General features: G+C 55.4%; 1 protein-coding gene across 1 annotated transcript; it reads right to left on the bottom strand.

The window, feature by feature from the left end:
• Nucleotides 1-31: 31 nt before the first annotated feature.
• U2AF2 (U2 small nuclear RNA auxiliary factor 2) lies at nt 32-12,252 on the bottom strand (the record flags this gene model as incomplete). The annotated part of the gene is made up of 12 exons (XM_061374086.1): nt 32-100; nt 155-223; nt 285-353; nt 407-475; nt 553-621; nt 681-929; nt 4,211-4,297; nt 7,839-7,961; nt 8,170-8,249; nt 10,271-10,409; nt 10,499-10,615; nt 12,091-12,252. Coding segments are annotated over 12 exons (1,302 nt in total), but the record flags the coding sequence as incomplete, so codon positions are not given.
• Nucleotides 12,253-12,551: the final 299 nt, after the last annotated feature.

The raw sequence follows: 12,551 nt of genomic DNA, 5'->3' as shown, positions 1-12,551 counted from the left end.
CCCCATACACCCCATACCCCCCTATACCCACCTTGCCGCAGCCGGGCACCTCCACCCCATCCACAGGCTGTGGGATCTCGATGCTCTTCACCAGCCCGTACTTACCCCATACACCCCATGTACCCCATACACCCCATTACCCCCCCATACCCACCTTGCCGCAGCCGGGCACCTCCACCCCATCCACGGGCCGGGGGATCTCGATGCTCTTCACCAGCCCGTACTTACCCCATACACCCCATACACCCCATACCCCATACACCCCATACACCCCATATCCCCACCTTGCCGCAGCCGGGCACCTCCACGCCGTCCACGGGCCGGGGGATCTCGATGCTCTTCACCAGCCCGTACTTACCCCATACACCCCATGTACCCCATACACCCCATATCCCCCTATACCCACCTTGCCGCAGCCGGGCACCTCCACGCCGTCCACGGGCCGGGGGATCTCGATGCTCTTCACCAGCCCGTACTTACCCCATACACCCCATACCCCATGTACCCCATACACCCCATGTACCCCTATACCCATGTACCCCATGTACCCACCTTGCCGCAGCCGGGCACCTCCACGCCGTCCACGGGCCGGGGGATCTCGATGCTCTTCACCAGCCCGTACTTACCCCATACACCCCATACCCCATGTACCCCTATACCCATGTACCCCATGTACCCACCTTGCCGCAGCCGGGCACCTCCACGCCGTCCACGGGCCGGGGGATCTCGATGCTCTTCACCAGCCCGTACTTGCCGCACTCGTCCCGCACGTCCTCCACGATCTCGTCGTACTCCTCGTCGTCCAGCAGCTCCTCGGCCAGCACCATGTTCATGAGGCACAGCACCTCCGTGGGGTGCCCCCCGAGCTGCACCTGCGAGCTCAGCAGCCCGGGCACCTGCAGCGTCACCGGGGTCTGGTTTATGGTGCTCTGGGGAGGGAGGGGGATTGGGGGGTGGGGGTGGGGGGGGACACACAAACAGTGAGGGGAAAGGGGGGGACCACCCCCCTCCACCCCCCGAGAAGGGGGAGGTACCCCCCTGATGCATTGAGGTGCCCCATAGGCAACAGTGCACCCCCATAGGCAACAGTGGACCCCCATAGAAAACAATGGACCCCTATAGGCACCAATGCACCCCCATAGGCAACAATGGACCCCCATAGAAAACAATGGACCCCTATAGACACTGCTGCGCCCCATAGACAACAATGGACCCCCATAGAAAACAATGGACCCCTATGGACACTGCTGCGCCCCATAGACACCAATGGACCCCCATAGAAAACAATGGACCCCTATAGACACTGCTGCGCCCCATAGGCAACAATGGACCCCCATAGAAAACAATGGACCCCTATAGACACTGCTGCGCCCCATAGACAACAATGGACCCCCATAGAAAACAATGGACCCCCATAGACACTGCTGCGCCCCATAGACAACAATGGACCCCCATAGAAAACAATGGACCCCTATAGACACTGCTGCGCCCCATAGACAACAATGGACCCCCAAAAACACTGCTGCACCCCATAGACACTGCTGTGCCCCATAGACAACAATGGACCCCTACAGACACTGCTGCACCCCATAGACACTGCTGTGCCCCATAGACAACAATGGACCCCTACAGACACTGCTGCACCCCATAGACACTAATGGACCCAAATAGAAAACAATGCACCCCTATAGACACTGCTGCACCCCACAGACAACAAAGGACCCCCATAGAAAACAATGGGCCCCCATAGACACTGCTGCGCCCTATAGACAACAATGGACCCCCATAGAAAACAATGGACCCCTATAGACACTGCTGCACCCCATAGACAACAATGGACCCCCATAAAAAACAATGGACCCCTATAGACACTGCTGCGCCCCATAGACAACAAAGGACCCCCATAGAAAACAATGGGCCCCTATAGACACTGCTGCGCCCCATAGACAACAATAGACCCCCATAGAAAACAATGGACCCCTATGGACACTGCTGCGCCCCATAGACACCAATGGACCCCCATAGACACTGCTGTGCCCCATAGGCAACAATGGACCCCCATAGACACCAATGCACCCCCATAGACAACAATGCACCCCCATAGGCACTGCTGCGCCCCATAGACAACAATGGACCCCCATAGAAAACAATGGACCCCTATGGACACTGCTGCGCCCCATAGACACCAATGGACCCCCATAGACACTGCTGTGCCCCATAGGCAACAATGGACCCCCATAGACACCAATGCACCCCCATAGACAACAATGCACCCCCATAGGCACTGCTGCGCCCCATAGACAACAATGGACCTCCATAGAAAACGATGCACCCCTATAGACACTGCTGCGTCCCATAGAAAACAATGGACCCCCATAGAAAACAAAGGACCCCTATAGACACTGCTGCGCCCCATAGGCAACAATGGACCCCCATAGACACCAATGTACCCCCATAAACAACAATGGACCCCTATAGACACTGCTGCACCCCACAGACAACAATGGACCCCCATAGACACTGCTGCGCCCCATAGACAACAATGAACGCCCATACACACCACTGCACCCCATACACACTACGGCACCCCATAGACACTGCTGCACCCCATAGACACCAATGCACTGCTAGGACTGGCTGCGCCCCATACACACCACAGCACCCCCATACACAGGAATGGATCCCATAGATACCAGTGCACCCCATGGACACCAATGCACCCCCTATACATCAATGTAACCCCCAAAGACACCAACAGACCCCCATAGACACCAATGCAGCCTCCTGTGCTGCCTGGCCCCAAGGGGGTAGGGACACACCAGAGTGTACCCAAACACCAGTAAATGGGACCCAAACCCCATTACATGGGACCCAATAGCACCCAAACCCTGCTCAGTCAGACCCAAACCCTATTAAATAGGACCCAATAGCCCCCAAACCCAATTAAATAGGACCCAAGAGCACCCAACCCCTATTATAGAACCCAATAGCACCCAAACCCTGCTCAATCAGACCCAAACCCTATTAAATAGGACCCAATAGCACCCAAACCCTGTTCAATCAGACCCAAACCCTATTAAATAGGACCCAATAGCACCCAAACCCTGTTCAATCACACCCAAACCCTATTAAATAGGACCCAATAGCACCCAAACCCTGTTCAATCAGACCCAAACCCTATTACAAGACCCAATAGCATCCAAACCCTATTAAATAGGGCCCGATACCACCCAAACCCTAATGAATAGGACGCAATAGCACCTAAACACTATTATAGAACCCAATAGCAGCCAAACCCTATTACAGGACCCAACAGCACCCAAACCCTATTATAGAACCCAATAGCACCCAAACCCTGTTCAATCAGACCCAAACCCTATTAAACAGGACCCAATAGCACCCAAACCCTGTTCAATCACATCCAAACCCTATTATAGGACCCAACAGCACCCAACCTCTATTATAGGACCCAATAGCACCCAAACCCAATTAAATAGGACCCAATAGCACCCAAACCCTATTATAGAACCCAATAGCACCCAAACCCAATTAAATAGGACCCAAGAGCACCCAACCCCTATTATAGAACCCAATAGCACCCAAACCCAATTAAATAGGACCCAATAGCACCCAACCCCTATTATAGAACCCAATAGCACCCAAACCCAATTAAATAGGACCCAAGAGCACCCAACCCCTATTATAGAACCCAATAGCACCGAAACCCTGTTCAATCAGACCCAAACCCTATTAAATAGGACCCAATAGCACCCAAACCCTGTTCAATCAGATCCAAACCCTATTATAGCACCTAACAGCACCCAAACCCAATTAAATAGGACCCAACAGCACCCAAACCCTATTAAACAAGACCAAATCCCACCCATATCCCGTTAATGTGTCCCTAATGGCATCACTCCCCCCCCCCCCATCCATAGGGATCTATGGACAAGGCCCCCCCATTCCCACCAATACCAGGAATACCCCCCCACCCTAAATCCCCAATTCCACCCCCAAACCAGGACCTGGGTACCCCCAAACCCTATAGCACACCCCCCCCCCTCCCATCTAATAGGATCCCGAACAAGAGACCCCCCCCCAAAAACAGGGCCCTCTGACACCCCCACAGTGCCCCTCCATAAAGGGGGGTCACCCCAAAGTGCCCCCACCCCATAAAGGGGGGTGACCCCAAGAGGGCCCCCCCACTCACCAGGGTGGCGTTCTTGGCCCCCACACTGGCCCTTTGCACCAGCAGCTTCTTGTCCCCCAACTGCATCCCATTGAGCCCCGCGATGGCCTGGGGGGGGGGGCACAGAAAGGGGGGGTCACCAACACCATTGGAGGGGGGTTTGGGGTCGCCATGGGGGGGGTTGAGATCCCTATGGGTGTTTTTCGGGTCCCCAGGGTGGGTTTGGGGTCCCCCAACTGCATCCCATTGAACCCCACGATGGCCGGGGGGGGGGGCACAGAAAGAGGGGGTCACCAACACCATTGGAAGGGGGTTTGGGATCCCCATGGGGGGATTTGGGATCTCTGTGAGTGTTTTGGGGGCTCTAATAGGGGTTTTGGGGGTCCCCATGGGGAGGTTTGGGGTCCCAAGGGGGGTCTGGGGTCTATTGGGGTCCCCAATGGGTGGTTTTGGGGTCCCCACGGGAGGGTTTGGGGTCCCAAGGGGGGTTTTGGGGTCCCCAATGGGTGGTTTCAGCATCCCCTATGGGTGGCTTTGAGATCCCCATTGGGGGGGTTGGGATCTGAAAGGGGGGCGGGGGTTTGGGGTCCCCAATGGGAGGTTTCAGGGTTCCAAGGGGTGTCTTGGGGACCCCAAAGGGTGTTTTGGGGTGCCCAATGGGGGGGTTTGGAGTCCCAATGGGGATTCGGGGCTCCTAAGGGGGGTTTCGGGGTCCCCATGGGGAGGTTTTGGGTCCCAAAGGGGGTTTTGGGGTCCCCAATGGGTGTTTTGGGGTCCCAAGGGGGTTTTGGGGTCCCAAATGGGTGTTTTTGGGGTCCCCATGGGAGAGTTTGGGGTCCCAAGGGGGTTTTGGGGTCCCCAATGGGTGGGTTTGGGTTCCCCAACTGCATCCCATTGAGGCTCGCGATGGCCTGGGGGGGTCGGCACAGAAAGGGGGGGTCACCAACACCATTAGAGGGGGGTTTGGGGGGTCCCCATGGGGGGATTTGGGGTCCCTATAAGTGTTTTGGGGGTCCCCATGGGGAGGTTTGGGGTCTCAAGGGGGGTTCTAGGGTCCCCAATAGGTGTTTTTCGGGTCCCCAATGGGTGGCTTTGGGGTCCCTATGGGTGTTTTGGGGGCTCTAAGGGGTGTTTTTGCGGTCCCCATGGGGGGTGGTTGGGGTCCCCAGTAGGTGTTTTTGGGGTCCCAAGGGGTGTCTTGGGGACCCCAATGGGTGTTTTGGTGTGCCCAATGGGGGGGGGTTGGAGTCCCAATGGGGATTCGGGGGTCCTAAGGGGGGTTTTGGGGTCCCCAATGGGTGGGTTTGGGGTTCCTATGGGTGTTTTGGGGGCTCTAATGGGTGTTTTTGGGGTCTCAATGGGGAGGTTTGGAGTCCCAAGGGGGGTTTTGGGGTCCCCAATGGGTTTTTTTGGGGTCCCCACGGGGGGGTTGGGGTCCCCACTGGGTGTTTTTGGGTTCCCTATGGGTGTTTGGGGGGGCTCTAATGGGTGGTTTTGGGGTCCCAGGTGGGGTTTTGGGGTGTTTCACAGTGTCCTTGAGGTGTTTGGGGGTTTTGGGGTGGTTTTGGGGTGTTCTGGGGTGTTTGTGATTTGTCTGGCGGAGTTTCAGGGAGTTCTGCAGCGCTTTTGGGGCCGTTTCAGTGGGTTTGGGGTTTCTTGAGGTGTTTCTGGGTATTTTGGGTTGGGTTTGGGGTGTTCATGAGGTGATCTGGGGCTGTTTTGGGGGTTTTGGGGTGCTTTTTTGGAGGCGTTTTAAGGCATTTTGGGTTGGGTTTGGGGTGTTCTGGGGCTATTTCGGGGTTGAGGTGTTTTGGGGTTCTCTTGAGGTGCTTTAGGGTGTTTTGGGTTGGTTTTGGGGTGTTCTTGAGGTGTTTCGGGTTGTTTTTGGGGTGTTCTGGGGTGTTTCTGAGGTGTTTTGGGGTTTTCTTGAGGTGTTTTAGGGTGTTTTGAGTTGGGTTTTGGGTGTTCTGGGGCTGTTCCAGGTGTTTGGGGGTTGCTTTGGATGGTTTAGGTTTCCTCAAGGTGTTTTAGGGTGTTTTGGGTTGGTTTTGGGGTGTTCTAGGGTGTTTGTGAGGTGTTTTGGGGTTTTCTTGAGGTGTTCTGGGGTATTTTGGGGCGGTTTTGAGGTGTTTTGGGGTCTCTGTGATGTGTTTCGGGGTGGTTTGGGGTGTTTGTGAGGTCCTTTGGGTTGGTTTTGGGGTGTTTGTGAGGTGTTTTGGGTTGGTTTCGGGGTGGTTTTGTGGTGTTCATGAGGTGTTTTGGGGTGTTTCGGGCTGTTTCGGTGTGGTTTGGGGTGTTTGTGAGGTGTTTCAAGGTGGTCTAGGTTGGTTTCAGGGGGGTTTTGGGGTGTTCGTGAGGTGTTTTGGGGTGTTTCGGGCTGTTTCGATGTGTTTTGGGGTGTTTGTGAGATGTTTCAGGGTGGTTTGGAGGTGTTTTGGGGTGTTTGTGATGCGTGTTGGGCTGTTTTGGGGCTGGTTTGAGGTGTTTCGGGGTGTTTGTGAGGTGTTTTAGGGTGTTTCACGGTGGTTTTGGGGTGTTCTAGGTTGGTTTCGGGCTGTTTTGCGGTGTTTAGGTTGGTTTCAGGCTGTTTTGGGGTCTTTTAAGTCGTTTTCGGGCTGTTGTAGGTTGGTTTGGGGCCGTTTTGGGGTGTTTTGGGTTGGTTTCAGGCCTTTTGGGGTGTTTTAGGTTGGTTTGAGGCTGTTTTGGGTTGGTTTGAGGCTGTTTTGGGTTGGTTTGAGGCTGTTTTGGGGTGTTTTGGGTTGGTTTCGGGCTGTTTTGGGTTGGTTTGGGGCTGTTTTGGGGTGTTTTGGGTTGGTTTCGGGCTGTTTTGGGTTGGTTTGGGGCTGTTTTGGGGTGTTTTGGGTTGGTTTGGGGCTGTTTTGGGTTGGTTTGGGGCTGTTTTGGGTTGGTTTGGGGCTGTTTTGGGGTGTTTTGGGTTGGTTTCGGGCTGTTTTGGGTTGGTTTCGGGCTGTTTTGGGTTGGTTTGGGGCTGTTTTGGGGTGTTTTGGGTTGGTTTCGGGCTGTTTTGGGTTGGTTTCGGGCTGTTTTGGGTTGGTTTGGGGCTGTTTTGGGGTGTTTTGGGTTGGTTTCGGGCTGTTTTGGGTTGGTTTCGGGCTGTTTTGGGTTGGTTTGGGGCTGTTTTGGGGTGTTTTGGGTTGGTTTCGGGCTGTTTTGGGTTGGTTTCGGGCTGTTTTGGGTTGGTTTGGGGCTGTTTTGGGGTGTTTTGGGTTGGTTTCGGGCTGTTTTGGGTTGGTTTCGGGCTGTTTTGGGTTGGTTTGGGGCTGTTTTGGGGTGTTTTGGGTTGGTTTCGGGCTGTTTTGGGTTGGTTTCGGGCTGTTTTGGGTTGGTTTGGGGCTGTTTTGGGGTGTTTTGGGTTGGTTTCGGGCTGTTTTGGGTTGGTTTCGGGCTGTTTTGGGTTGGTTTGGGGCTGTTTTGGGGTGTTTTGGGTTGGTTTCGGGCTGTTTTGGGTTGGTTTCGGGCTGTTTTGGGTTGGTTTGGGTTGGTTTCGGGCTGTTTTGGGTTGGTTTGGGGCTGTTTTGGGTTGGTTTGGGGCTGTTTTGGGGTGTTTTGGGTTGGTTTCGTGCTGTTTTGGGTTGGTTTCGGGCTGTTTTGGGGTGTTTTGGGGTGTTTTGGGGTGTTTCGGGGGTACCTGGTCGGTGACGTTGATGTCCACGTACTCGCAGAACGCGTACCCCTTGGAGAGCCCGGTGGCGCTGTCCTTGACCAGGTTAAAGGCTTTGAGGGGCCCGAAGGACGTCAGCAGCTCCTTCACCTGGGGGGGGGACACCCCAAAACCATTGAGACCCCCCCTTGGCACCAAGGAACCCCCCCAATGCACCCCAACCATCACCATCGCCACCCATTCCCACCCCAGCCCATGGGGACCCCAAGGTGGGGGGTGGGATTTGGGGGGTGCCCCCTTTTTTGGGGTGCTGGGGGGTCCCCCCCATTTTTGGGGTGCTGGGGGGGGTCCCCCTTACCTGGTCATCATTCAGGTAATTGGGGAGGCCCCCGATGAAGAGCTTGTGAGCTGAGTCGGGGACCACAGTGGAGACAACGCCTGCATTGGGGGGGGACAGGGGTGAGAATGGGGTGTTTGGGGTGGGTTTGGGGTGTTTCAGGGTTGGTTTTGGGTATGTGGGGGTGGGTTTGGGTGTTTCAGGGATGTTTTGGGGTATTTGGGGGTGAGTTTGGGTGTTTCAGGGTTGTTTTCGGGTGGATTTGGGTGTTTCAGGGATGTTTTGGAGTATTTGGGGGTGGTTTGGCGGTATTTGGGGGTGGTTTTGGGTGTTTCAGGGTGGTTTTGGGGTATTTGGGTGTGGGTTTGGGCGTTTCAGGGTGGTTTTGGGGGTGATTTTTGGTGTTTTCTGGGCATTTCAAAGTGGTTTTGGGGCGTTTCAGGGCGTTTTTCAGTGTTTTGGTGCTTTTCAGGGTGGTTTCCGGGGCTTTTTTCAGTGTTTTCAGGGTATTTTGGGGCATTCCAGGGTTGGTTTCGGGGCGTTTCAGGGTGTTTTTCAGTGTTTTGGGGGCATTTCAGAGTGGTTTTCAAGGCGGTTTTCGGTGCTTTTGGGGTGTTTTTGGGCGTTTGAGGGTGGGTTTGGGGCATTTTTCGGTGGTTTTGGGGCATTTCAGGGTGGTTTTCAAGCCATTTTTCAGTGCTTTTAGGGTGTTTTGGGGCATTTCAGGGTGGTTTTGGGGCGTTTCTCCTTGTTTTCAGGGGTTTCTGGGGCGTTTCAGGGTGGTTTTGGGGGTGTTTTTTGGTGTTTCCAGGGCATTTTTCGGTGTTTTGAGGCATTTCAGGGTGGTTTTGGGGGCGTTTTGTGGCATGTCAGGGTGTTTTTGGGGGCATTTCAGAGTGTTTTCAGGATGTTTTGTGGCGTTTCAGGGTGAGTTTGGCAGTGTTTCAGGGCGTTTTTTGGGTGTTTCATGGTGTTTTGGGGGGCTTTTTTTTTGGTGTTTTCAGGGTGTTTTGGGTTTTTTTTGGTTTTGGGGCGTTTCAGGGCGTTTTTCAGTGGTTTTGGGGTGTTTTGGAGAGTTTCAGGGTGGTTTTGGGGGCATTCTTTGGAGTTTTCAGGGTATTTTGGGGTGTTTCAGGGTGGTTTTGGGAGCGTTTTTCAGTGTTTTCAAGTGTTTTGGGGTGTTTGAGGGCGTTTTTCGTTGTTTTCGGGGCATTTTGTGGCGTTTCAGGGTGGTTTTGGGGCATTTCAGAGTGGTTTTGGGGTGTTTTGCCACACTTCAGGGTGGTTTGGGTGTGTTTTTTGGTGTTTTCAGGGCATTTTTCAGGCATTTCAGGGGGTTTTGGCGCATTTTTCGATGTTTTCAGGGCGTTTTGCCACATTTCAGGGTGGTTTTGGGGGCGTTGTTCAGTGTTTTCTGGCGTTTTGGGGTGCTTGAGGGTGTTTTTTGGTGTCTTTGGGGCATTTGGGGGTGTTTTAGGATGGTTTTGGGGTGTTTTGCAGCATTTCAGGGTGGTTTTGGTGCGTTTCAGAGTGGTTTTGGGGCGTTTTGCTGCATTCCAGGGTGGTTTCGGGGCGCTTTTTGGTGTTTTCAGGGCATTTTTCAGGTATTTCAGGGTGGTTTTGGGGTGTTTCAGAGTGGTTTTGGGGTGTTTTATGGTGTTTTCGGGGTGTTTGGGGGCATTTCAGGGTGGTTTTGGGGCATTTCAGAGCAATTTTGGGGTGTTTTATGGTGTTTTTGTGGTGTTTTGGGGCGTTTCAGAGTGGTTTTGGGGCGTTTTATGGTGTTTTGGGGGTGTTTGGGGGCGTTTCAGGGTGGTTTTGGGGTGTTTTATGGTGTTTTTGTGGTGTTTTGGGGTGTTTCAGGGTGGTTTTGGGGTGTTTTAGGGTGTTTTTGGGGTGTTTCAGGGTGGTTTTGGGGTGTTTCAGGGTGTTTTGGGGTGTTTTAGGGTGTTTTTGGGGTGTTTGGGGGCATTTCAGGGTGGTTTTGGGGCATTTCAGAGCAATTTTGGGGTGTTCATGGTGTTTTGGGGGTGTTTTGTGGCGTTTCAGGGTGGTTTTGGGGTGTTTTAGGGTGTTTTTGTGGTGTTTTGGGGCGTTTCAGGGTGGTTGTGGGGGCCCTCACCAGGCACATAGACCGAGGGGTTCTCGGACATCCCGGGCAGGGGTTGGTAATCGTGGGGGCGCCGGATCTTCAGCGACTGCCCTTGGAAGATGATGCCATCGAACGCCATGGCCTGCGTGGTCTCATCCACCGAGCGGAACTGCGGGGGGGGGGGGGGAAGAACCACAGTGAATGGGGGGGGGGGGGTCACCATATCGGGGGGGGGGGGGGGAATGGGGCCGGGGGTACCTCCAGGAAGGCGAAGTTCTTGTCCTGGTTGATCTGCACGGCCAGGACCGGGTTGCCGGGGGCCTGCGTGAGCCCCCCCAGGCGCATCTGGGCGTTGAAGAAGTCCATCATGGCCTCCTGCGGGGGGAAGGGTGGCAATGGGCGGCATGAAGGGAAACCCCGCGTCCTGACCCCCAAACACCCCCATTTCCACCCCCATTGAGCACCCCAGAACCCCCATTTACCCCTATGGGGTGACCCCATTTCCCCCCAAAACCCCCATTTCCCCCCATAAACCCATTTCCCCCTTTCCCTCTCATTTCCATCCCAAAAGCCCCATTCCCCCCAAAACGCCCATTTGCCCCATAAACTCCCATTTCCCCCCATAAATCCCATTTCCCCCCGAAACCCCTATTTCCCCCAACCCATTTTCCCCCATTTCCTTCCCATTTCGCCCGCAAAACTCCCATTCCCCCTCCAAAACCCCATTTCCCTCCCCCAAAACCCCCTTTTCCCCCCCAAAACCCCATTCCCCCCCCTTTCCCTCCCATTTCCCCCCAAAAACACCCATTTCTCCCAAAACCCCCATTTCCCCCCCAAACCCCATTTCCTTTATTTCCCCCATTCCCACTCCAAAACCCCCATTTTCCCCCTTTCCCTCTCATTTCCCCCCATAAAACCCCATTTCCCCCCCTTTAAATCCCATTTCCACCCTTTCCCTCCCATTCCCCCCATTCCCCCCCATTTCCCGTTCCCCCATTCCCCCCAAACCCCCTTTCCCCCCCTTTCTCTCCCATTTCCCCCCTTTCCCTCCCATTTCCCCCCAAAACCCCATTCTCCCCAAAACCCCAATTTCCCAAAACCCCAATTTCCCCCATTCCCCCCCCATTTCCCATTCCCCCATTCCCCCAAACCCCATTTCCCCCCCCCCCTTTTCCCCCCATTTCCCCCCCTTTCCCTCCCATTTTCCCCCCTTTTCCCACCCCCCTTTCCCTCCCATTTCCCCCCAAAACCCCATTCTCCCCAAAACCCCATTTCCCCCCATTCCCCCCCATTTCCCGTTCCCCCATTCCCCCCAAACCCCCTTTCCCCCCCTTTCTCTCCCATTTCCCCCCTTTCCCTCCCATTTCCCCCTTTCCCTCCCATTTCCCCCCAAAAACCCCATTTCCCCCATTTCCCCCCAAAACCCCCATTTCCCCCCAAAACCCCATTCTCCCCAAAACCCCAATTTCCCCCCATTCCCCCCCATTTCCTGTTCCCCCATTCCCCCCAAACCCCCTTTCCCCCCCTTTCTCTCCCATTTCCCCCCTTTCCCTCCCATTTCCCCCCAAAACCCCCATTTCCCCCCAAAACCCCATTCTCCCCAAAACCCCCATTTCCCCCCATTCCCCCCCATTTCCCCCCCATTCCCCCCAAACCCCCTTTCCCCCCCTTTCTCTCCCATTTCCCCCCGTAAACCCCCATTTCCCCCCAAAACCCCATTCTCCCCAAAACCCCAATTTCCCCCCATTCCCCGTTCCCCCATTCCCCCCAAACCCCCTTTCCCCCCCATTCCCCCCCATTTCCCCCCCATTCCCCCCCATTTCCCCCCCATTCCCCCCCCGTGTCCCCACCTCGGTGATGCCGAAGGGGATGTTGCCCACGTAGAGGCGCCGGGCCTGGCGCGTCATCTGGCTGCCAACCACGGGCACCGGCGTCGGGGTCACGGCCAACCCGTCCGGGGTCATGGTGGGCAGCAGCGCCGTGGCCGGGATCTGCCCCGCCGCTGCCAGGGGACACGGGGGGGTTACAATGGGGGGCAATGGGGGGCAATGGGGAGTCAATGGGGGGGCAATGGGGGTGAAGGGAGTCAATGGGGGGGCAATGGGGGAATTGGGGATAAATGGGGGGCAATGGGGGGCAATGGGGGGGCAATGGGGGGGCAATGGGGGGAGAGCAATGGGGGGTTAAAGGGGGGTTACAATGGGGGGGCAATGGGGGGTTAAAGGGGGGTTACAATGGGGGGGCAATGGGGGTTGCAATGGGGGGGCAATGGGGGGTGAAAGGGGGGTTACAAGGGGGGGGCAATGGGGAA

The sequence above is a fragment of the Neopsephotus bourkii genome, unplaced genomic scaffold, assembly GCF_033783945.1.
Source record: "Neopsephotus bourkii isolate Nb327-2 ecotype Australia unplaced genomic scaffold, CSIRO-AGI_Nbou_v1 NB_1635, whole genome shotgun sequence".
NCBI lineage: Eukaryota > Metazoa > Chordata > Aves > Psittaciformes > Psittacidae > Neopsephotus > Neopsephotus bourkii.
This window is presented reverse-complemented; position numbering and strand designations above follow the sequence as displayed.